This window comes from Sarcophilus harrisii, chromosome 1 (genome assembly GCF_902635505.1).
Source record: "Sarcophilus harrisii chromosome 1, mSarHar1.11, whole genome shotgun sequence".
NCBI lineage: Eukaryota > Metazoa > Chordata > Mammalia > Dasyuromorphia > Dasyuridae > Sarcophilus > Sarcophilus harrisii.
The window spans coordinates 276,790,813-276,817,432 of NC_045426.1; the positions used below are offsets into that span (position 1 = coordinate 276,790,813).

The 26,620-nt window shown below is 33.7% G+C and overlaps 1 protein-coding gene across 1 annotated transcript in view; it reads left to right on the top strand.

Moving 5' to 3' along the window:
• Positions 1-14,245, top strand: part of DNAJC25 (DnaJ heat shock protein family (Hsp40) member C25) — a 17,194-nt gene extending 2,949 nt beyond the window's left edge. Inside the window, exons 2-4 of the mRNA XM_031942864.1 lie at positions 508-660; positions 9,076-9,546; positions 12,884-14,245. Of these exons, the coding sequence (XP_031798724.1) occupies positions 508-660; positions 9,076-9,546; positions 12,884-13,006 (747 nt within the window). The 3' untranslated portion in view covers positions 13,007-14,245. The remainder of the gene's footprint in view (positions 1-507; positions 661-9,075; positions 9,547-12,883) is intronic.
• The last annotated feature ends 12,375 nt before the right edge of the window (positions 14,246-26,620 follow it).

Consider the following 26,620-nt stretch of genomic DNA (forward strand, 5'->3'; position numbering starts at 1 on the left):
AAACAGTTCAGTCATATAGCTCCAGAGCCATTCAACAGACTTTTAATAAACACTTCTTATGTGTTGGTTGGTGGGGATAAAATTTAGATAAGATATGGAGATAAAAAAATAAAACTGAAGGATGTGATTATAAACAGATGAATAAAAAAAATAGCATAGTTGGAATTTAAGCCCAACTTCTGAATTTAGATCCATTATGATGCCTTAAAGAAATTAATAATGTTGAATTCCAGGGGAATACTAATTTTCATATTCCCAGTATTTAATATTCAACTTTTTAGAAAAATTTTCTCTTTTTTTTGGTTTTTGGTTTGTAGAAAGAAGTTTTCTAGTGTTGATAATTTAAATTGTTAAATATAACAGAGGCTTAGGTTTTAACATTTTAAAGTAATTTTGTTACGTCAGTGAAAAATCAATCCTTATACCAGGTTATAAAATGTTCCAAATTTCACATATTAGATAGTTGAAGGTCTAAATTGATAACATGTCCTATCTTGCATTTTGTAGGATGAAGAAACACGTAAAGATTATGATTATATGCTGGATCATCCTGAAGAGTACTACAGCCATTATTATCACTACTACAGTAGGCGGTTAGCTCCTAAAGTGGATGTCAGAATTGTCATTTTAGTCACTGTGTGTGCTATCTCCATGTTTCAGGTACATTTTTTTTTCTTTGAGCAGTTAGACAATATTTTTTGTTATAATGAGTCTATTTTGGAATAGATTCTTAAATGTATCTGTGTAAATTATATATACAATTAACTTTTATATTCACCTTTAGATTAAATTTTGCTTTTGTGAAAGAAAGGTTCATTTATCCAGCTATTTAATTGAGTGTAAGTATTATTTATAAAGAATAACTTAATTTTTAAATTTTTGTTCTTTACCACTATACTTATTTCTCCTTAAGGGCTTATCCCTTTCCCCCTTTCAGCCCCAATAAATCTTCTTTGTCAAGAAAAACAAAGCCAGCTAACAAAATAGCTGTGTCTGATAATTTATACCACTTTTCATACTGAGAGGAGGTGGGTATGACTCCTTAACAATTTTTCAGGACCAGGATTATTCATTACAGGTCATTCTGGTTAAACTGCTTTTTTAAGTATTATGTTCAAATTCTTATAGTCAGAATCTTCCCTGACTCTGCCCAGTTTTTTCTTCTCCAGGTTTAACATCCTCAGAATTTGTTGTTGTTGTCGTTTTTTTTAATCAAATGATCATTGATATGAACTTGAGGCTCTTCTATATGTCTTTGTCCTTATCTGAACCTTCTTTAGATTTTCAGTGTACTTATATGTGAACTTGAAGACTGAATATAGTTAAGTTACAAATGTGGTCTGACTACACTACAATGTAGGAACTATCACCACTTTACTACTGGAAAGCTATGCCTTTTTTAATGTAGATCACCAGTATATATCATATATGATACTCTTGATTCATATTGTGCCCCTGCCCAGCTACTTTTTCATAGAAACTACTGTCTAGCTATGTACACCTCCCTCTACTTTTGATGTTTTGAATCTCAATAAGAGATTTTTTTTCCCCCATTAATCCTTATTAAATTTAATCTTACTACATTTATCCTAGAGTTATACCCTGTCTAGATCTCTCAGAATCCTGATTGTTGTTTAGTGCATTAACTAGCTGTCTTTCTTAATGTCATCTACATATTGGATAAGGATGCCATCCATTCTTTTTTTCCAAATTAGTAATACATTTTTGCTATTGTTACTAAGGCAATTAGGATTAAGTGACTTGGCCAGGGTTACACAGCTAGGAAATGTTAAATTTCTGAGACTGGATTTGAACTCAGGTTCTCCTGACTTCAGGACCTATGTGCCATCTAGCTGCCCCTAGTAATAAAAATTTTAAGCCACATAGTACCAAATACGGTTCCCTGGAGTATTCTCTTAGAATTCTTCTTCCAAATTGACATGGAACCATTAGGATTCTTTTTTGGTCCGATCTTTCCATCAGTTCTGGAGCCATCTAAATGTATTATTTGCAATTTCATCTTCTCCATAAAATAATCGATGCTTTGCCAAAATCATTTTATAACTTTATAATAGATTTTTTTCCAAAATCTGCTTACATTTTATATTTCTTTGATCTATAATTTTTATAACCATGTTTTATAAAGTTAAGCTGTGTTATTTTTGATCACTAACCTTCTAAAAGTATATTCTAGAATTTTTTTAGTAATCAAAATCAAGTTCATTCACTTATTATTTTTTAATTTTTTTGCAGGTTATATTCTTTTTTTCTCTTTTGAAAATGACCTTTCTCCAGTTAACCTCTTTTCAGAGCTGTTCTCAGTGATCTTATTCTCTCTGGTCTCTGAAAGATTATTGATATTGGTGTAGCAGTCCTAACTTCTTAATTTTTCAAGTACTTCTCCAGGATGTAGGTTTTGTTGTCCAGGTAACTTTAACTCTCCATTAACTTTCATTGTCTCATCCATCCTAAGTAGAAGTGACTCCTCAAATTTTGCTCTTACCCTCAAAGCTTTTCTAAAAACCCTCTTCTTTTTGCTGTCATTAGCTTTCTTCATTGCCTCAGCTCATTCTGAGCCTTATTACTCCTTTGCTCTTCCCTCCCTCCCAATTCCCATCTATTCCATTCCAACAGCTAATTCTTCTCTTTTAGTGAGACTCAGATCCTGAATAGAAATCCTCATTAGATCCTTCATCTAAAAAGACAAATTTATCATTATTGCAAGTCAAGATGTTTTGCTTTGGTATAAAGAAGAGTCCTTAAGCTTTTCTTAAGGAGCTTATCTGTAAAATGAGTAGGTTGGATTATATGATCTTCTAAGATCTTTTCCTAAGTTAAGATTGTAGCAGGGTTGTGGTTATTATATCTTTAGGCAGGTGATTGTGACAATTAAAAAAAAAAAATAGGACCATTTGCCTCAGAAAAATAATAATAATTAGAATATCCATTTAAATTTAACTTTTTTTTAAAAGCCAAATTCTAAATTTAAGCAAGTTCATTTTTTTCTATTTCCATTAAGAAGTAGAAAGTGTTTCTTTCTTCCTAATAGTGGTGGGAAAAATGGATCTCTGGTTTCCTCTTTGGTTCATCTATTGTTTCCATAACTAGCAACCTCTACACATTTTAATTTAGAATGTTTTCTTTAGGAGATCTATAGGTACAACTGTTACCCCTTTCAGGAAATCCGCATACCCTCTTCAATATCTTTAAAGCATCTAGCATACTGTAAGAAGACATTCTTCCATTTACGTTAAAGAAAAATTTTTCCACTACTTTGATTTGTGTAATTCACTGAAAGTTGCCTTTCAAAGTTTGCAAATACTAGGGTCTTTAACCAGAAGCTCAAAGAATGTAAGTTTTGAGGTACTGAGTTTCTAAACTCATTTGCTTTGGGAAAATGGTTACTATTTTCTGGAGCTCATTTCATAATATTGGGACAATTATTCCCTTGTCTTATTTTTTATATATATAGTAATTTTATTTAATACTTTTTTCCTTTTAAAAAATGCATCCTAAAATATTTTAAAAATACTTTTTCTTCTGAGTACAGGAGAAAATCAGTCATGAAGTGTACTATTTTTATTTATGTATTTGTTTGCTGTGGCAATTGAGATTAAGTGACTTGCCCAGGATCACACAGCCAGGAAGTGTTAGGTGTCTGAGGCCAGTTTTGAACTCAGGTTCTCCTGACTTTAGGGTTGATGTTCTGTCCACTACACTAACTAGCTCCCCCGAAGTGTAGTATTTTTAAGACAAGATATGAATACATGAGTATGATTGCAACTCTATGTAAGTATTCAAATTTAAATAAAATTTAAGGCATTTTGTCTTAGTTTATATGAAATATTTATTTATACTGGTATTTCAGTGAAGTTTCTGGTAGGAATAGGCAATTTTTGTGAGTTAATTCTTGTACTTCAGAGAATTGGAAAAGTTAGGATTTTTTTTTTCTGAAAGACTTGATGCTGACTCATTTGAAAATATTTCCTTGCTTACTGTTGACTTTATGTTTTTTTTTTTGTAACTATTTCTGAATAGAGTTAATTTGTAATTTAAATAGAAATTAGGAAGAGAAATTCTGGAGCTTCCTATTTAGGAACTAGGAGATAGTGTGATATAATTCAGAAGGTCCAGGTTCTGCACTCTGAGAACCTAGTTTCAAATCATTATTCTTTTACTTATGCGTGTGACATTGAGCAAGTCATTTAGCCTCTTGGGTCTCAGTTTCTATATCTGTCAAATGAGGGGATTGTATTAGGTGGCCTTTGAAGTGTCTTTTAGTCCTACATCTTATTTAGCAATCTCATTCCCATTTGACTTCCATAATAGAAATGTTTTTTAGTCCTAGATTATGAGTGCTGAAGTCACTTAATTTTAAAATTTGAATCATAACAAATTTACAACTTGAACAAGACATGTATTTTACTTTTATTGATTTTAATCTAGAGTCTAGCTGTGCTGTATCACTTTTTTTTTTCCCCAAGTATCTTAAAAAAAAAAACTTACAAGAATAAAGTAGTTAATAGCTCATGAAGATCATGTAATTGGTATGCTTCATGTTTCTTTTGGAACTCTTATTTCCAGATACTAGGTAGAATTCAAATGATAAATTACTCTTTGGATAGTTAATGCAATTGTATGATATAAAATTGTCAAAATTGGGAAGTGATACCTTCTAAAGAAATGTACTTTGAAGATAATAAGAGTTTTTTTCCTAGAGGAAGAACTCTTTCAGCTCAAATATTCTGTGTTTTTAATGTAATAAGTAAAATTCAAGGAAAAAAATTCATGTCACAACTGAGTACTGTATTAATTACTTGGAGAAGAGTCAGATAATGCATTTTACATCCCATTCCCAAAGTATCTTTCCAGCCTTACTAAAACATGTATTCCCTCCCCCAAAAAACTATTAGTTTAGGCAAACTAATCTTGCTCTTTTCTCAGCCAAAACATTCATCTCCCATCTCTGTGCCTTTTTACTGGCATAGGAATACCAGGAAATGTACTCCTTCCTCACCTCTTGGAATTTCTCCCCGTTTTCTTCAATATTTAGTCCATAGGGCAAACATCAGAGCTTTCCTTCCCCCTACTCTAGTTACTTCATTTTTTTTTTTTTTTTCATTTTAACCTCCCCTATTAGACTATAAGCTTTTTTTGAGGTAGAATTGGCAACAGATATAACTAAGTGGAATCCTCCCAAAAGTCTCTGATATTATACCTACTAAGGAATCTTGCATAATTTTGGTATAGGCATGAAAGATATCATATTGGAAGAATACATTTTAATTTAGTGTTTTGCTCTGCCAGATCAGGTTTAAAAATAATAAACCTCAAGCAGTAAGAAGATCTTGTATTCCACCATATCTTTTTGTCAGTGTATGATGGTAAATTATATACTCCACGGTGGAATATAAACACAGCCAGGATAGTTTGCTTAGAGAAACAAGTGTGGTAGCACTTCAAAAAATTTGTTACCAAAAAATCTTTGCAACTTGCTTACATTTTTATTACTTGTCTTTAATTTTCCATCTTATTCTATGGGCAGCAGTGTAGATAGTGGAAGGAGTGCATTGATGTACCAAATTGCATATGAGAATCCCTTCTGTCTTTTGCTAGATTTACAATTCTTAAATGACCTTGGGAGATTAACTCTGTCTCCATACCCATTAGTATTTTTCTCTGTTTCATAAGATAATTTTAGTCTCTGGCAATTGATTTACAATAATTAAAGTTATATGTGAAGTAATTGTAATAAATTCCATTCCTTCTTCCCCCTCCATGTCAGTAATGCAGCTAAATTGGTCAGGATGGAGTTTTTTTTAATTTTCACAACAAACTTTTTTTTTCATTTTGGTCTCCTAGCTTTGTCATCTTTGCTCTAACAAATTGGCCACATAATTAACAGCTCACTCGGGAATGACCCACGTGAGTAACAATCAGTCTTTTGTTTGTTAGAATTTAATCAATTTAAAATTTATGCTATTGCTTGGTTTTCACTATTTCTAGTACTTATCAGATTTCCTTCTTCAATGAAATATTTTAATGATGCACAGGTGCAAAATGTCTGTGTGGTCTGGTCTTTTGCCTTTTTCTTTGTCCCTGAAACCTACTTCTCTCCATCCTAACTTATTTCCACTTTTGCATCACTGAGTATCAGAGTGTATTTGCTGAGTTCTTCATAAAACTTTCCCTGCCAGTTTATTTGTGGCAGATAATTGCTGCACATGCTACATGAAATTATTTCCACAGAGGTCATTTTACAAATATTTATCATGAGCACTGCAATATGATATGATCATATGTCCAGGGAACAATGTTTCATAATAAAGCCAACTCTGCCAACTCTTTTGATTCTCTTGGAAAAACCTGTGAACTACTACCTACTGCTTAGCTATAACTTTTGTCTATTTGTTGTTTGTAGCATGAGGGTCAAGATGGATACAGTTTGTTTTCTCTAGTTAATGTCCATTCGTTGGGATTTGTGGCAAGGATCCCACATTTAGAATACCCAAATACCAAGTTAATATTTAAAAATAGTCTAAAAGTCATGTTTGTTAGAACCTTCTGTCCTCTTTTCTACCTTTCTAACATCATTTTGGAAGCCTACTTGGGTCCACATCAGAGTGTAAGGACCTCTTTGTATTTTTCTTTGTTCGGAGTTCATATACAAATAATTTCATTGCCAAGTGACTGGCATACTGTTTGTGAGCCTCTTCACTTGGTTGGGCTTGATCCAAAGATAGCCAAGTCATTCTATTGTTGGGAGCATACTTAAAATTTCAGCATTTTGTCTCATGACATAACCCCTGGGAACCCTAAGTCTCACCTCCATAGTATCTTGGAAGGGTAGAAGAAGCAAGGTTTCATGAAGAACTTTGTGTTTTTTTATTGCTGTGTGGTAAAATTCCATTGCACACATATGTCATAGTTTTTCAGTGATTCCAAACCCTTGCTTTGAAGCAACTCTTTCTGTTTTCTTTTTTTAATGTTTTTTTTTAATGTATTTTATTTTTTTCCCCAATTTCAAGTTAAAAATTTTTAACATTTTTTTAAAGTTTTGAGTTCCAAATTCTGTTCCTCCATTTCCTCACCTCCAAAATGATAAGCAAGCAGATATACATTGTACATGTATAATCATGTAAAATATTACCATATTAATCATTTTGTACAGAAAAACTTGAATAAAATAAAAAGTATGGAAGAAAAAAATGAAAATGCTTTGGTCAGTATTCAAACAATATCATTTCTTTCTCTGCAGCCAGAAAGTAGGCTTTAAAATTAGTTCTTCTGGATTGTCTTGGATCATTGCATTGCTGAGAATATCTTAAGTCATTCTTAATTGTTCATCAAATAATATAACTGTTACGATATATGTTCTCTTGGTTCTGTTCAATTCACTTTGCATCAGTTCATCTTTTTTTTTTTTAATGTCGTTAGAAAATAGATTTAAGACTGGTATGAACTTTTCCTGGTTCTGCTCATTTCACTTTGTATCATTTTATACAAGTCTTTCTAGATTTTTCTGAATCTGCCTGTTCATCATTTCTTATTGCCCAATAGTATTTCATTACACTCATAGTATTGCTCCAACATTTTGCCACCATGAAAAAGGCTACTGTAAACATTTTTTTACTTGTAGATCCTTTTCCCTTTTATATGGTCTCTTTGGAATATAGACCTAGTAGTAGTATGGCTGGATCAAAGGGTATGCAGTTTTATAGTCCTTTGGACATAGTTCCAAACTGCTTTCCACAATGATTGGATCAGGTCACAACTCCACCCACTTTTCTCTGCCAGTTCTTTGCTACAATAAAAAATGAAGTTATAAATATTTTTGTATATATGAGGCCTTTTCCTGTGCCTTTTATTTCCTTGAACAAGTGTTTGCCCATTCCTAATGAAACATGTATGTGTGTGTGTGTATACACATAGTCTTATACATATTGTTCATATCTTATATTTTCCCAATTTTATCATTTGTTTATTTTTAGTCTTTTTTAAAAAATGTATTTGAGTTCCAAATTTTCTCTTCTAAAGCCCCTCCCCCACCCATTGAGAAGGTAAGCAATATGCTGTGTAAATGATATGTGTGAAGTATGATACATGTGAAATCATTCAAAACCTTTCCAAGGAGTATATGTATTTTTTGTGGCTTTTCCAGCATAATTTCTAGGTATGCTCCAGAATAGTATGACTTTCTTCACTAGTGGATCTGTAGTCCCATTGCCTCTTACAATAGTTTGGAATATTTGGTCATTTTTTTACTAGCCTCTGGATGTGAGCTGAAACTTTACTCTTAGTGATTTGGAACATGATTTCATATTTCCTGTTGTGAAAACTGCTTGTTCATTGTGTTGAACATTTTTTGAAAGTATCTCAACCTTAAGGGAGACTTCTTATCACCTTGGAATAAAATTGTCTGTATGCTGGAGAAAATCTGATACTTATTTTACTTTTAGCCTCTTTCTCCCATACTGGGAAGAAAAGAGGAAGAAGAGTGGTGTAATGGAAAGAGTACTGGATTTGGAGTAAGGGAGAAACTTGTTCAAGTCCTGCTTCTCACACTTAATTCTATGACCATGGTCTAGTCCAACTTCTCTAAAGCAAGGATCACTTTACAGACCTTTTGAAAGTATTTAATCAAATAAGGTATATATTATAGGCTAAGTGCTGCATATTAGCTCTTATAGTTAGTGTTATTACATAATGTTATTCTATTTCTCTAGATTCTGTGGGGACAATATGGTGTAGTGGAAAGAGCTTCAGATTTAGAGAATCTGGGTTCAGATCTTAGCTCTAATACTTATTTAAGTGTGTGACTGGGAAAGCCAGTTAATGTTTTGTAGCTGTAAAACATATCAAGGTAAGCTCTTGCTGCCACTCATTGTTTATATATGAACATTTTTGAATGTTTGAAATTGGTCTTGATTTTGTCTTCCCATATGTGCAAGACTATTTCTGTTTAATAGAGATGAATGGGTGATTTAGGTTACTAGATAATTTTGTGTTGCTTGATTTAAAATCATATAAAATGCAAGTAAAAGTGACTGTGTTTTCCTTATTAAATATTTCTAGTTTTTCAGCTGGTGGAGTAGCTATAACGAGGCCATCAAATATTTAGCCACGGTGCCAAAGTATCGTATTCAAGCAACTGAAATTGCCAAGCAGCAAGGGCTGCTTAACAAAGCCAAAGAAAAAGGGAAAAACAGACGTTCCAAGGAGGAAATCCGTGAGGAAGAAGAAAATATCATCAAAAACATTATAAAAAGTAAAATAGATATAAAAGGAGGCTATCAGAAACCTAAAGTATGTGATATTCTGCTATTTCAGATTATTTTAGCTCCTTATCACCTGTGTGCATACATAGTCTGGTATTGCCGGTGGATTTATCATTTTAATATTAAAGGTCAAGAGTATGGAGAAGAAGAGAGGTTGTATCTCATACGTAAATATATGAAAATGTCAGAATCTCAGTTTGACAGTTTAGAAGATCATCAGAAAGAAACTTTTCTTCAAATGAAGCTATGGATAAGAGAGAACTATGAAGTGAGTAGTTTGAATTGCTTTGATAATTGAATGTATTCTTTCATGTTTTAAGTAGAAAAATGCTTAATTTTCTTAAACTGTTTCTTAAACTCCTGCCACATTGAGAGCTTAGGGGCATTGCATTCTTTCATACTGGAAAATCCTTAAATTTTTTACACCTCCTTTTGTACCAGAGAAGTCATCTGAGTTATTATAGTATTAGAAGATAAAACATATTGATGTCATACAATACTACACACATATTTTATGCATTTCTGAGTTTCTAAATGTTTCTGTGTAGTCTGCTGGTCTTCACATATCTCCAGCTTTTGCAAAATTCCCCCCAAATTCCCATTTACTTTCTTCTATCAACCCATGATATATTGAAACTGAGACAGGAAAAATCACTATATGGAAGAAATAACTATTGCAAAAGAAGATATATGGGGGAGGGGGGAGGGGGGAGGCGAAACCAACTTCTTTTGCTACCTATATTTTTTCTTTACAAGATTAACTACAAATCTTTTAGAATAATTTTCATATAGTATTATCTAACAGCCAAAAGGATTCTGAAAAATTCATTCTGGTCTGATTTCTCTGTGCCATTCATGGTAACAAAACTGCAATGGTTAAGTAGAAGCTGCCTTATTTAAATTTTGCACAGGAAAGTGAATTAACCAGATTTTCAGGCCTAGTTCACTTTATCTGAATTGCATCAGTTTTGGAACCTAATCTCAAATGTTTATTTTTAATAAAATATAATCAAAACAATGATTTTTCACTTCAGAGTTAATGAAAGAAATTATTCAAATGCTTGCTGTTTTTAAAAAAAAAATTTATTAGTGATTCTAAAAAGTATGCCTATAATAGTGTTTCTGAATAATTACATTAAATTATTCCTTGAGAAGTTAAAGATGCATCCATTAGATGTTTTTTAAGCTCTTACTATGTGTCAAACACTGTGTCCTCTGGATACAAAAAAGGAAAGCTCTTGTCCCAAAGAAACTTGGATTTTATTAGGGAAAGTAGCATGTATATAACGTAATAGTTGTAAAATATGTACAAAAGTGCCTTCAGGAGTGGTTTTGAGGTTGAGGCCAAAATCCCTAAGTAGCTGTGAGCATCAGGATATGCTTGCTACTAGGAGATGATACTAGACCTGAGCTTTAAGGGTAGTGAAGGATTCTGTGGTGCAGATAAGGATGAAATACATTCCAAGTATAGGTTGTTCCAAGGCATACAAGGGATTATCAAGCAAGCTAGTTTAGTTGTAGCATAAACTTCTTGGAGAAGAGTAAAGGGCATAAAACCTTCAAAAATAAGTTGTAACTAGTTTGTAAAAGGTTTTCAGTCACCTGTAGTTTAAATTTTATCCTAATGACAAGAAAAGCACTGGAACTTCTTGAGAGTATAATGTGTTCAACTTTAGATGTGTAGTTTGACATACCATTGTCAAACATTCAGCAAGTATTTGAGAATATAAGACTAGAGTTTATTAGTAGAAAATGATGAGAAGATATATAGATTTCAGAGTAATCTGCATAATTCAATTTATAGGAACTAATAAAAAGACCAAAAGAGAGGGTGTAGAGAAAGAAGGCCCAGGATAGAGCCCTGGGGTGTATACCATTGCATGGGGGACAGGATGTGAGTGATGATCCTGCAGAATATACTGAGCAGAATTGAGCTCCAAAATGCTTGCTACTAATTAAGCTTTTTTTCTTCTTGGAAAAATACCCATGATTTTCTCTGTCCTCAGTTTCTTCATCTATAAATTGAGATCATGAGAATGCTATTGTTTTAAGTAGTTGAATAAATGTGTATTTGAAATAGGAATGTAACATAGCAAAACCTTTAATTTGAGTGAATTACCTGTGATTTTGTGGCTTCTCAATTTCAAAGCAGTGTTCTTTTTGACAGGTGTCTGTCTAAAAAGATTTCATTATATAGTAAAATATCAATTTAATTAAAAAGATTTCATTATATAGTAAAATATCAATTTAATTATTGTAAAGGGCCTGAACTCTGGGTAAGGTACACTTGAAGCAAGGGTACTTACAGCAGGGTTTTTACTCACTGTGATTGATGATATAATGGTTCTCTAGTTCACATATACTTAGTGTGATATAATGATGTAATCATACTGAGGTATTTAAGGGCTGAGAGGACTGGAGAGGGAGAGCTCAAGCTCAGACTCAGACACTGCCACAGAGAAGACACAGACAAGAACTCAAACATAGAGGAGACAGAAACAGATCTTCTTGGTGGTTCTCCTGCCTTCTTCATTCTTTGACCTAAGACCAAGGCTCATCCAAAGCTCTTCCAGAGAGCTAGTCTGTTCATTACAAATTATGTACATTAAGAAATATATTTCAGTTTTAAGTGTATAGAGCAAGTGAAATGTAGAATTGTAGAATGTTTTAGCATGTTAAATGTGTGTTTATTTAACAAATAGATAAAAACAAGGTATAATTAGCTCATTGTTTTTATGTTAGTGAATTTTTCTGAGCTTATCTTCTGAAGTAGTTTAACCATCTCAGTTCCAGACTCTTATAGTTTGACTTATTAGAGGCACTTAGTTCTGCCAGGGAGGGAAAAAAAGGCATTTAAAAAACTGTTCAAAGATGCCATTTTGTTACACTAATTAAAACAGAAAAGTCATCAATTAAACATAGAAACTATTAGTTTGGTGATGGAAAAAGCATAGTTCCTCTTTAATGACTATTAGCCAAGACAAAAAGAAAATGTTTAAATCTTTTAAAATTTGGATCTCATGTTCCATCAGTGAACAAAAGACAAAAGTCTTGATATGAAAAGTTAGAAAGTTTTATGTTCACCTTACTAGGGAATTACTTTTATAAAATATCCCTGCCTTTTTTTTATTTACAGTGCTAAAGTGTACTTTGGAAGTACTTGGGGATCTCTGGTTAGAGAGTCTTTTAAAACACAAACATATTTGTTCCAAACTAGATTAGTTTTTTATAACATGCTAAATTAACTATGACCAGTTTTTAAGACCCTGGGTTCTCAAAGGCTAAGCTGGTGGGTTGTAAATTGCAAAGGCTTGAGATATTCCCCCAGAATCAGACTACTTCACAGTGGAAGCCATGTGGCCCTTTAGTTTATTAGTTTTCTTGGCTCTAATTGAGCCATGAAATGATCAGAAATACAAAGGAAGTCTGGAAGGGTTATAATGGAAACTGGTAGAGGAGGAGGCATTCATATCAAAATGTTGATGGGTACATCAGAGTTTTGAGTTAACAAATTGGTATCCTACTGTTTGTGTTTAGGGAAGTCACTTCATTTGGGAAGAGATCCCAGGAATGTGCTGTTGCTCATTTTGTGTGTTTCTATGCAGCTCTACAAACAGGAACAAGAGGAGGAGCTAAAGAAGAAAAAGGCAAATGACTCTCGATGGAAGAGATACAGGAGATGGATGAAGAATGAGGGACCTGGGCGATTAACTTTTGTAGATGACTAATGATTGCTGGAATTCTGTAAACCAAACCACAATAATTATAAAATTATTTTTCACAAGTGAATTATTTTAGAAAACTCATCCATTTATTTTCAGTAACATCTAAAATTCAGGAAGCATCTGATTGAATGAAACAATGTGAAGTCTGAAACATACATAAACTGTATTAAGACATTTTAAAGAATGGTGTTTTTAGTATTTATATTCCACGTGAGTCTACTGCTTTCTGTTAAATCTTCATGCTATATCTTCTATATCTATTTAAAGACTTAACTGTTATGTACATGGTTTTCCATTCTTAGAACTTTTCTTGCTTTTCTCTGTTATGTTACTCATTTCTCTTCTCTAATCTCATATTTTTCATAGAATTTTACTTTTAAAAAAAAAAAAAGAAATCACAATTGCAGTTAATGACTGGTTTGTAAATTTGTCCAAAAATCTCTCCAGGAGAGTAATTCTTCTAACGTATCTTATTACAATCATTAAGGATTGAAATGTGTTTAATTTTAAAAATCTCTCCAAGGAGAGTTTTCTGCTATCATGTCCTTGTAACATGGTTTTTATTGCATTTGTTATATGATTTTAAATGTGATCAGAAGCTCTCCAGGAGAGTGATTCTACTCTCATGTCCTTGTAGGATGACCTTTATTACAGTCATTATAAGATTGTAATTCTTAGAAGTAAGTCAAAATCAAAATAAGTAAAATGCGAGTCAAAATCAAAAGTAAGCAAAAATTTATAAAAGAAGGTAAATTGATGTTTATTGTGACCATATGACTTGATTACTTCTGTGATAAAAATATGATATGATAAAAAAGATGTTCTTCAAAAATGAAAATATGGAATACAGAGCACAAAGTTTCCCTTAAAATTCTGAAGCCCTTAAGATATAAGGAATCATGTTTAGTTATGATCACTGAGTTAAACATTTTGAAAATAGAATCTGGAGGTGCATGAATGTGTATCAGTAACATTAACAGGGTATCAATATTGTGTGGTAGGCTGCAGAACAATGAAATAAGTTGGCTGCACTGGAGATTCCTTTAAAAAAAAAAATACTTTTTGTGTATGAAAGTGAAAGTACTTGTTTGGTAACAGCCCAGAACATAGAACTTTAGTAACTGTGGCATGTAATCTTGCACTAAAGTGTCAGTACACCTTCATCAAGGTAAGCTGATTTTCTTGTTAAAGGATTTATTTCTTTGCTTTATATAAATAAAATGGTTTGTTACATCACAGCTTGATTTGTTTGAAGTTCTAAATTAATATAACTTATTTAATTTAAAAAAATAAATTGACTAACAGCACAGAAGTGAACAATATAACTAAACAAAATAACAAATTACAGAATTTGAGAGCTGGAAGGGAGGTCAGAAGCCATCTGGTCCACTTGTATCTGAAAAAAGGATACCCTTTGCAAAATCTCTGACGAGAGAGAAACTTACTACCTCTTTAGTAGATTTTTAGGAATTTTTTCTTTACATCAATTCCCAGTTTTCCTCTTTGCATTTTCTACCCTATGCTTCTATTTCTTCTCTTTCAAATCAAGCACACTAAGTCAAATTCCTTTTCTACATATTAGATTTTCAGGTACTTTAAAGGATCTGTCATTTCTCTTTTGTGCCTCCTCTTTGCCAGCCTACATATGCCTAACTCTTACTTTAACATGTCCTTGTAGGATGACATGACAAAAACTAAAAGCTCTTCACCATCCTGGTCCTGGTTTGGACATTATTCAGATGATCAATGTGGTACTCAGAACTACACAAAATACTCCAGATATGGTCTGACTAGGCCAGAGTACAAGTGGAATTATCATCTAATTCTTCGACACTAGACCTCTCTCCTCACAGCCCAAGATTGCTTTTGCTCTCTTGACTGCCAAGTAACACCATTAACCAAATGATTAGCATTATTGAGCTTGCAACCCACTTAGATATATTTATTCATTAGGTATTACTGTCTAGCCATGTACCTTTGGAAGTTTTTTTTTCTCCAACCAAATAATACATTTTCACTATTCCCTATCACATTTCAGCTTACTAAATTTGATCCAGTATTCCACCTTATTGATAAAATTTTGAATTTATATTTTGTTATTTAATGTGTTAGATGTTAGCACTTTTATGCCATATGGAAAATTTAATCAACCATGCCATCTATATCTTTCTCTAAGGCATTGATGAAAACATCAATAAACAGTACAGGGCCAACCACAGTTCCTATTCCTAGGGCCCTTCTCTAGAATAGTGGTTCTCAATGCGCAGGGCAGGGATATCTGGAGTTCCCCGAGACTCTTCCATAAAGCCTGTGAGTTCAAAACTATTTTCATAATGCTACTAAGGCATTTTAGTTTCTAATATAGTAAATATCAATAAATATAATCCACATTTGTTTTGTTTTATTTTGAAAACAAATGTAGATAATTTTCAACATCTACTTTTGCAAAACTTTGTGTTCCAATTTTTTTCCTTCCCTTCTCACCCCTCTCTGCTAGATAGCAATTAATCCAATATATGTTAAATAAGCAATTTTTCTATGTATATATTTCCACAATTATGCTGTAGAAGAAAAATCAAAAAGGAAAAAAAGAGAAAACAAAATGCAAGCAACAAAAAAAGTGAAAATACTATGTTGTGATCCACACATTGTCCTAGGTCCTCAGTTTTCAAGACCAAGAGACCAAGAAATTTGAAGACTGCTGCTCTAGAGGCATCTAGGTTGACATTTAACTAATAATAATAATTGCTTTTGGAGTCCTGACATTTAACAAGTTGTATTTACAGTTATCTAGTATTTTGTTAAAATGTAGGTAAATTATATTTACACCATTGCCCTCTTATGCCAGTTTTATTAATTCTATCAAAAAAGGCACTAAGATGAGTCTGACATGATAGAAAACAAGATAAAACTTTAACAATATTAGTAATGATTACAAAATGCTTAGGAGGAAAGATTTATTATGGATTTATTGTTTTTTATAGACCTGGGAAAATTAGGATGGAAGGGGCAGAGTTAATTGCAAAGGGAATATTGTTTTATAGAAAGCTACAACAATCTAAAAAGCTACCCAAAAAAAGCTCAACTAGTAAATTTTAGGTAAATACCTTCAATATGTTGTAGATTTTTGTAAAATCAGTAATTCCTAAATATTGATTTGAATTAAGTAGTGTTTTGTTTTGTTTTTATTTATTTAATAGCCTTTTATTTACAGGTTATATGCATGGGTAACTTTACAGCATTAACAATTGCCAAACCTCTTGTTCCAATTTTTCACCTTTTACCCCCCCCACCCCCCTCCCCTAGATGGCAGGATGACCAGTAGATGTTAAATACATTAAAATATAAATTAGATACACAATAAGTATACATGACCAAAACGTTATTTTGCTGTAAAAAGAATCAGACTCTGAAATATTGTACAATTAGCTTGTGAAGGAAATCAAAAATGCAGGTGTGCATAAATATAGGGATTGGGAATTCAATGTAATGGTTTTTAGTCATCTCCCAGAGTTCTTTCTCTGGGCATAGCTGGTTCAGTTCATTACTGCTCTGTTGGATTTGGTTGATCTCATTGCTGAGGATGGCCTGGTCCATCAGAACTGGTCATCATACAATATTGTTGTTGAAGTATATAATGATCTCCTGGTCCTGCTCATTTCACTCAGCATCAGTTCGTGTAAGTCTCTCCAGGCCTTTCTGAAATCATCCTGTTGGTCATTTCTTACAGAACAGTAATATTCCATAATATTCATATACCACAATTTATTCAGCCAGTCTCCAACTGATGGACATCCACTCAGTTTCCAGTTTCTAGCCACTACAAAAAGGGCTGCCACAAACATTCGTGCACATACAGGTCCCTTTCCCTTCTTTATAATCACTTTGGGATATAATCCCAGTAGTAACACTGCTGGATCAAAGGGTATGCACAATTTGATAACTTTCTGAGCATAGTTCCAAACTACTCTCCAGAATGGTTGGATTCGTTCACAACTCCACCAACAATGCATCAATGTCCCAGTTTTCCCGCATCCCGTCCAACAATCATTATTTTTTCCCGTCATCTTAGCCAATCTGACAGTGTGTAGTGGTATCTCAGAGTTGTCTTAGTTTGCATTTCTCTGATTAATAATGACTTGGAGCATCTTTTCATATGACTAGAAATAGTTTCAATTTCTTCATCTGAGAATTGTCTGTTCATATCCTTTGACCATTTTTCAATTGGAGAATGGCTTGATTTTTTATAAATTAGAGTTAATTCTCTATATTGGAAATGAGGCCTTTATCAGAACCTTTGACTGTAAAAATACTTTCCCAGTTTATTGCTTCCCTTCTAATCTTGTCTGCATTAGTTTTGTTTGTACAAAAACTTTTCAGTTTGGTATAATCGAAATTTTCTATTTTGTGATCAGTAATGATCTCTAGTTCTGCTTTGGTCATAAAGTCCTTCCCCTTCCACAGGTCTGAGAGGTAAACTATCCTGTGTTCCTCTAATTTATTATTAATTTCATTCTTTATGCCTAGGTCATGAACCCATTTTGACCTTATCTTGGTGTACGGTGTTAAGTGTGGATCAATGCCTAGTTTCTGCCATATTAGTTTCCAATTTTCCCAGCAATTTTTATCAAACAGTAAGTTCTTATCCCAAAAGCTGGGGTCTTTGGGTTTGTCAAAGACTAAGTTGCTATATTTGTTGACTGTTTTATCCCTTGAACCTAACCTATTCCACTGATCAACTAATCTATTCCTTAGCCATTAAGTAGTGTTTTTAATAAATGGTTTACTATTATGTTAAATTATGCTGAATGTTTATAGAAGTTTTAACTGTAACCTGAGTATTAATAAAGTGCTCCTGTTTTAACAAGGCCAGAAGTAAATATCAGGAGCTCTTCTATTTCTGGTAGAGTTTCAAGGTTATTTATATAGTATGACTCTCATTGTGTTTTATCTTAGTTATGGAGAGAGCTATGGGATTCTGATAGGTTTATATCAATTCAGACATTTTAATTGGCTTATGGCATTTTTTTTTTATTATTATTATATGCAAGGTGCTGTACCTTCTTTTGAATCCTTAGCTTTGGATTAAAAAGAATAGTTGTACTCATGAAAGGACTATTCTCTTTCATAGTCTTCCCTCTGCCCCAGTTCATTTCATAAGACAATCACAGAACTAAAAAAAAAAAAACCCTAACATTTATATAGTGCCATTAGATTTTGCAAAGCATCTTACATAATCTTACAGCTTCATCACAATGCTGTGATCTGGGGACTACCAGTATCCCCATTTTGCAGTTGGAAACTGAAGATTCAAGAAGTTGAATGACTACATCCATGTTACTATGAAGCCTTATGGGTTGTTGATGCATTGTCATTTTAGAACTTTTGGTAGGTTTGTATTTTTTTTTAAATAATAGCTTTTTATTTTCAAAATATATGCAAAGGTAGTTTTCAACATTCACTCTTGCAAAACCTCATCTTCCAAATTTCCCTCCCTTTCCCCCCTTCCCTAGACAGCAAATAATCCAATATATGTTAAATATGTGCAGTTCTTCTATACATATTTTCACATTTATCATACAGAAGAAAAGTCAGTTCAAACTGGAAAAAAATGAGAAAGAAAAAATTAGCAAGCAAACAAAAACAACAAAAAAAAGGTGAAAATTGTGATCTACATTCAGTACCTACATCCCTGTCTTCTGGATGTAGATGACTATCCATCACAAGTCCATTGGAATTAGCCTAAATCACTTCATTGTTGAAAGGAGTCATATCCACCAGAATTGATCATCACATAATCTTGTTGCTGTGTACAGTGTTTTCTATTTAATTCACTTAGTATCAGTTCATGTAGTCTTGCCAGGCCTTTCTGCAATCAACCTATTGATCGTTTCTTATAGAAAAATATTTCGACCAACAAGATGATTTCAGAAAGGCCTGGAGAGACTTACACGCACTGATGCTGAGTGAAATGAGCAGGACCAGGAGATCATTATATACTTCAACAACAATACTATCCGATGACCAGTTCTGATGGCTCTGGCCATCCTCAGCAAGGAGATCAACCAAATCATTTCCAATGGAGCACTAATGAACTGAACCAGCTACACCCAGAGAAAGAACTCTAGGTGATGACTTAAAAACCATTACATTGAACTCCCAATCCCTATATTTATGCCCACCTGCATTTTTGATTTCCTTCACAAGCTAATTGTACAATATTTCAGAGTCTGATTCTTTTTGTACAGCAAAATAATGGTTTGGTCATGTATACTTATTGTGTATCTAATTTATATTTTAATGTATTTAACATCTACTGGTCATCCTGCCATCTAGGGGAGAGGGTGGGGGGTAAGAGGTGAAAAATTGGAACAAGAGGTTTGGCAATTGTTAATGCTGTAAAGTTACCCATGCATATAACCTGTAAATAAAAGGCTATTAAATAAATAAAAAAAAGAAAAATATTTCATAACATTTATATATCATAACTTATTCAGCCATTCTCCAGCTAATGGGAATCCACTTAATTTCCAATTATTTGCCACTACAAAAAGCTGCTACAAACATTTTTGTACATGTGGATCCTTTCCCCTTTTTAATAACCTTTTTTGGTATACAGACCCATCTACCATCTTTAAAAAGCTCTCTTAAAAAAAATTGAAAAATATTTTGAGAGCTCATTATGCACTGCATTGATTTCCTTATCTCATTCTAATAGAAAATAATATCCAATTTAAATCTGTCCTTCTGTAGTTGAAATCCATTCCCCTTTTTTCCCTTCTCTAGTGAACATAGTGAATATCCATAACTTCATTGTTACATTACAATTACCCTTTACATAACTTAGTTTTCATTATGACCAGCCCATGAACTTTTATCCAGCTTTGTAGGATTTAGAGCTAGGATATTGGAGATCATCCAGTTTAACTACCTCAATAAGCCCATTCATTATAGTCTTTCAAAGTCTTCAGTTCTTAAGCCTATAATAATTCAGATTATTCCTTTTTAGGTTTATTTTTCTTATTGTATGTGGAAGCCCATAATTCTCTGTCACTGTCATTCCTTTTTAAATATTTTTAAGTGCTGAAGATAAAAAAAAAAAAGAAGCAAAAGATAGTCCCTGACTTCAAGGAGCTCCCAATCTGATGGGGAGTGAGGGAAGAAGAGACAAGACAACAGGATAGAAAATAAGGGAAGGTGCTAGAATTAAGAAGAGTTAGGAGAGAATTCCTATAGAATTCTAAAACGGGGTTTTAGTTAGGACTTAAAAGCAGCAAAAAATATAGACAGAGATAAGAAGAGAAAATATTTCAGGAATGGGATACCCCAGAGAAAATGCCCAGAGCTGAAAGATGGAAGTGTAATGTCTTAATTGCAGAACAGCCCATTATCACTGGATTGAAGCAATATTGAGGAATAAGAATTAAGAAGACTGAAAAGGTTGAGAGGGACTAAGTAATAAAGGGCTTTGAATGTCAAACAATTTGTATTTGGCGGTAATAGGGAGCCACTGAAGTTTACTGGGTTGAGAGGGAGGGAGGAGAGTTTATAACATGATTAGACCTGCACTTTAGGAAAAGTACTTTATTGGCTGAATAGAGAATGGTTTGGAGTGGGAAGAGATTCAAGGCAAGCATTTCTTCCAGTAGGTTATTGCAGTAGTCTGGACATGAGATGATGAGGGTCTGTACTAGAGTAGTGACAATGGAGAGAAGGTGATGTATATGAGAGATTTTGCAAATCAGAGAAATTTATAGGTCTTCACAACAGATGAAATATGGAGGATGAGAGGTAGTGAGTCTAGAGCCTCAGGAAGATGATGGTGCTCTCAACAGTAATATTGAAGATAGGAGGAAATGGGAAGGGTTTGGGGGACATTGAGTATGATTTTGGACATGTTGAGTTTAAGATTTTTACTGGACATCCAGTTTGAGATGTCTGAAAGGCAGTTGGAAATCTTGCCTTAAGCTCACTTTCAGAGGTTAGCTTAAAATTTAGGACTGAATAGGTAGATCTGACAATCAACATAGAGATGGAAATTAAGTAGGTGGGAATTGATGAGATAACCAAATCAAATAGTATAGAAGAGAAGAGGGCCCAGGACATGTCCCTTTGAGACACCTGTTTAGAGGATGTGATCTGTGAAGATCCACTAAAAGACAGATGTGATCAGATGCCCTGAAAACCCAGTGAGAAGTGTCTGGGAGAAGGAAGTGATCAACAGTGTCATAGGCAACAGAGTGGTCCAAGAGGAAGATTGGGAAAAGACTATTGGATTTGGTGCTGAAGAAATCATTGGTAACTGGAGATAACAGTTTCAGAAGGTAGACAGTAAAGGGGTTAAAAAAAGAATGAGAGGAGAAAAAGTGGTGGTGTCTTTTGTAGATGATCTTTTTAAAGAATTTAATCACAAAGGGGAAAAGAAAGATAATGATCATTCAAGGTGATTCCATTCCTGCCTGAACCTTTATTTGTTTTCATTTACACTTTCAACTACACATGTTATGATAAAAGACAATGAACATTTGTTAAAATTAGAGATAAATATGAACCATGTTAAAAGTATTAGATATGCATTTAGAAAATAATTCACTTTGCCTTTGTAAAATCCAAGGTCAAAGCCTAAGAGATATTTTTCTTGGAAGATGCTATCAAAATGGAATATTGCAAGCCTCATAAAAGTGACTGATAGCCCCACATTTAAAGTTCAGAGGAAGTTAGACAGGTTTGACTTTTATTTTACATTTATCACAGATTCTGTAGTCATGGGGTAATTAAAACAATTTTTGGAGCCAAGAGACAGGAATTCTACTTCTAATACTAGCTTTGTAATTATGGGCAAGTTACTTAACCTTTGAGATTCAGTGTCCATATCTATAAAATGAAGATTAGTAATGCTTGCACTGAAGGTTATTATGAGGCAATAACTACATAAGCTACAAAACACTGTGCAAATGTGAACTATTACAAAATTAGCCATAGTTTTTGCCTAGTGATAATGGCATCTGAATTTTAGGAATAGGGGAGTAATTATAATAGCAAGATATTAGGGTTATCCTTAAATTCAAATAATGGAGAAGTACAAATCTTCCTCATAATCTTAATATAACTAATTTAGACAAAGGACTAAGTTTAGGTTGCTTGCAATTAAAAAAGCAAACACAAACAGATGGTGAAATGGAATGGGCCATTCCAATGGGCCTGATAAAGCCTCTTACTCATCCAATGTATTCTTTTTATGTTAAAGGGATTAGTTGCAATTGAGGGGGAAGATATGGAGGGGGTAATATTTACAGGCTAATAAATTCAAAAATATCTTCAAAACCAAGCTAGTCAGCAAATCCACACAAAATGTAATTTTAGCATTAATGAAGGACTGAGTGACCCAATTATGTCTTTTCAAATAAGCTAAAGAGTTAGAAATGTGTTTTAGAGAGTCTTCAGCCTGAAAAAAAAATAAAGTTATCAGGAAATAATTGACAGTTTTTAAAAAAATTGCATTTAAACATCAAATTTTAAAACAGTGACTGATATAATTTGAATTATACTGTATACAGCAGATAGAGTAGATAACTTTATGGAATTCTTAGCCTATGAGGTAGTACTGGCAGAAAGTCTAAAAGAATTTAGATAAATTTGTGATTGACAAAGCCATAAATGGCAGTAATATATTTAAAATGTTAGATTTAGCATTTATTATGTTTTAAATACTTTAAAATTACTGTCTCATTTGATCCTCACAAGAATCCTTTAAGTTAGTTGCTATTATCTCCATTTTATAGATAAGGAAACTGAGGCAAACGGGTAAAATTATTTACCCAGCGTCACTAGATCTTCCTGACTCCGAGCCTGGCACTGTAGCTGCTGTACCATCTAGCTGAAACTAACAGAAGCTGGATTCTATATCTAATTTTTAAAAGAATAGACATGGCTTCCTATGGCAGATCTATTGGTGTTAAAGTGCATGAGCATGTTGGTTCAAGAACTTTGGGATGAATTGGTGATCCTGAAAAATATAGGTTTTGTGCCCACCAGTGCCCCTTGAAATCCCTCATCTGTTCCAATGATTAAACCTCCTTCCAGTGTAGACTCTAGTACTCCTGGACTAATAGAAAACCATCCAGATCTCTCATAATACAGACCCTTTTAGTACTAGGATGGCCTATTTACAAAGCTTTCAGCCACACTACCGTCTTCCGTTGTAGGGAATAATTACAACTGTTGCTTCTATCCTTGGCCTAATCATGATTAGGACTACTCTTGGCTATGACTCTAATTCATTATAATTCCTATTTATATGTAATGTTTCTTGATGATCAGCATAGTTTATAGGAATATAAGAAAGAACAGCTTGATCACAGGGATAGAAAGGAAGTAAAAATTTTAAGTTAAGTTTGCAATCATGTATTTGGGACTCAAAGGTGAACACAAAGTTTCCTTTGTCTATGGCTTAAATTAATAGAATTTGGTATGGCTGGAGATAGGTGTTTTGAGGGAAGAGGTACTTGGACAAATATCAACAATAACGTTCCAGTCACTGGTAAGTCTTGGGGATACAAAGAAAGGTAAAAAGGACTCCCTGCTCCCAAGTTCACATTTGAATAGAATGTTTTGTCCTTTATTTTCCAAGAGGATCAGTGACATCACAGAGTGATATCTTGACTTTCACATGAATTGGATTTAAGTGAGACAGAATTGCAAAGAAAACATGTAAATAAATATATGCAGAATAGATGGAACATTGCCCTAGTCTCCATCTTTCAGAATCAGAATGTCAGAGATGGAATCTTTTTTTGTGTCATGGATTCCTACTCCCTGCTTGGCAATCCCATGAAGCCTTTGGACCCCTTCTTAAGAAAAAAAAAAAAAGTCTTCAAATGCATATAATAAAATACAAAGAAATATAAAAGAAACCAATTATGTTGCAATGCAGTTAAAATGGGCAGCTAGGAGGCACAGTGGATAGACTGCAGGGTCTAGAGTCAGGAAGACCCATCTTCTTGATTGGACAAGTTACTTAACCTTGTTTGCTTATCTGTAAAATGAGCTGGAGAAGGAAATGGCAAATCATTCTAGTATTTTTGCCAAGAAAACCCCAAATGGATTCATGAGGAGTCAGACATGACTGAAAATAACTAAACAATAAAAGTAAAATGTATTTTTAAATATATTTCCATATTAGTCATATTGTGAAAGAAAAAATAGAAAAACCATAAGAAAGAAAAAGGAAGCAAACAAAAAAAGGTGAAAAGGGTATGCTTTGATCCACATTCAGTCTCCGTGGTTCTCTCTCTGGATGTGAATGGCATTTTTTTAAAAAAGCAAACAACTTTACAGATCCCCAGGTTAAGAACCCTCTTTCCCCACAGGCCATCTAGTGCAATCCATAACCAACTGAGAATCTCTTCTGTGACGGTCCCATTGAGAAGTATTGTTAACTAGGCATTGATCCATACTTAACGCCATACACCAAGATAAGGTCAAAATGGGTTCATGACCTAGGCATAAAGAATGAAATTATTAATAAATTAGAGGAACACAGGATAGTTTACCTCTCAGACCTGTGGAAGGGGAAGGTCTTTATGACCAAAGCAGAACTAGAGATCATTACTGATCACAAAATAGAAAATTTCGATTATACCAAACTGAAAAGTTTTTGTACAAACAAAACTAATGCAGACAAGATTAGAAGGGAAGCAATAAACTGGGAAAATATTTTTACAGTCAAAGGTTCTGATAAAGGCCTCATTTCCAAAATATATAGAGAATTAACTCTAATTTATAAAAAATCAAGCCATTCTCCAACTGAAAAATGGTCAAAGGATATGAGCAGACAATTCTCAGATGAAGAAATTGAAACTATTTCTAGTCATATGAAAAGATGCTCCAAGTCATTATTAATCAGAGAAATGCAAATTAAGACAACTAAGATACCACTACACACCTGTCAGATTGGCTAAGATGACAGGAAAAAATAATGATGATTGTTGGAGGGGATGCGGGAAAACTGGGACATTGATGCATTGTTGGTGGAGTTGTGAACGAATCCAACCATTTTGGAGAGTAGTTTGGAACTATGCTCAAAAAGTTATCAAACTGTGCATACCCTTTGATCCAGCAGTGTTACTACTGGGATTATATCCCAAAGAGATTATAAAGAAGGGAAAGGGACCTGTATGTGCACGAATGTTTGTGGCAGCCCTTTTTGTAGTGGCTAGAAACTGGAAACTGAATGGATGTCCATCAGTTGGAGAATGGCTGAATAAATTGTGGTATATGAAAATTATGGAATATTACTGTTCTGTAAGAAATGACCAACAGGATGATTTCAGAAAGGCCTGGAGAGACTTACACGAACTGATGCTGAGTGAAATGAGCAGGACCAGGAGATCATTATATACTTCAACAACAATACTAGATGATGACCAGTTCTGATGGATCAGGCCATCCTCAGCAACGAGATCAACCAAATCATTTCTAATGGAGCAGTAATGAACTGAACTAGCTATGCCCAGAAAAAGAACTCTGGGAGATGACTAAAAACCATTACATTGAATTCCCAATCCCTATATTTATGCACACCTGCATTTTTTATTTCCTTCACAAGCTAATTGTACAATATTTCAGAGTCTGATTCTTTTTCTACAGCAAAATAACGTTTTGATCATGTATACTTATTGTGTATCCAATTTATATTTTAATATATTTAACATCTACTGGTCATCCTGCCATCTAGGGGAGGGGGTGGGGGTGGGGTAAGAGGTGAAAAATTGGAACAAGAGGTTTGGCAATTGTTAATGCTGTAAAGTTACCCATGTATATATCCTGTAAATAAAAGGCTATTAAATAAAAAAAAAAAAAAAAAAAAGAGAGAGAAGTATTGTTGTACTTCATTCTGGACACTACGCCTTAGTTTGGACATTAATAAACTGGAGCATTTCCAGAGGAAGCTGACCAGGATGGTCAAGCAAGAAGACTAGAGACCTTGCCATATAAGGATCAGTTGAAGATCCTGGGGAAGGGATCATCTTATGCAAGTGGAAACACCTGCATCTGTCTTCCCTTCTCAGCTATAAAGAATTCCAGTCTTCTGACAACTATAGTCTAGATCAGGAGTTCTCATCCAGCCCAGCAAATAAGCAATTTATAGAGGCATTTATCAAGAGAGTAGAAAACAGAGGCTTTCCTCTCAGTTTCAGTAAGAAGGGCTGCTAATGGGAACATTCAAGTAATCTGTGATTAATGTTTGGTCCCTATCCATGACATCTACAATACAATTTAAATAATGCTTTTAGAATCTTCAAAGTTTTTGCAGACACTTTCTCATTTGAACCTGCAGTTGCCCTTCAAAGGAGACACCATAGTTACTATATTCTCTATCAATATCCCTATATTCTCTATCAAGACTCAGAAATAGCTTCTGTCCCAGAGCTCATCCCAGTCCTGGAATTCAGATCTTAAATACCCTATAGCTAGATGGTTGCAGTGGAAAGAGGCTGGAGTTAGAATCAAGAAGACTTCAAACCCAGGCTTAGACATTTATTAGCTATATGACCCATGGGCAAGTCACTTATCCTGTTTGCCTCGGTTTCCTTATCTGTAAAATGAGTTGTAGAA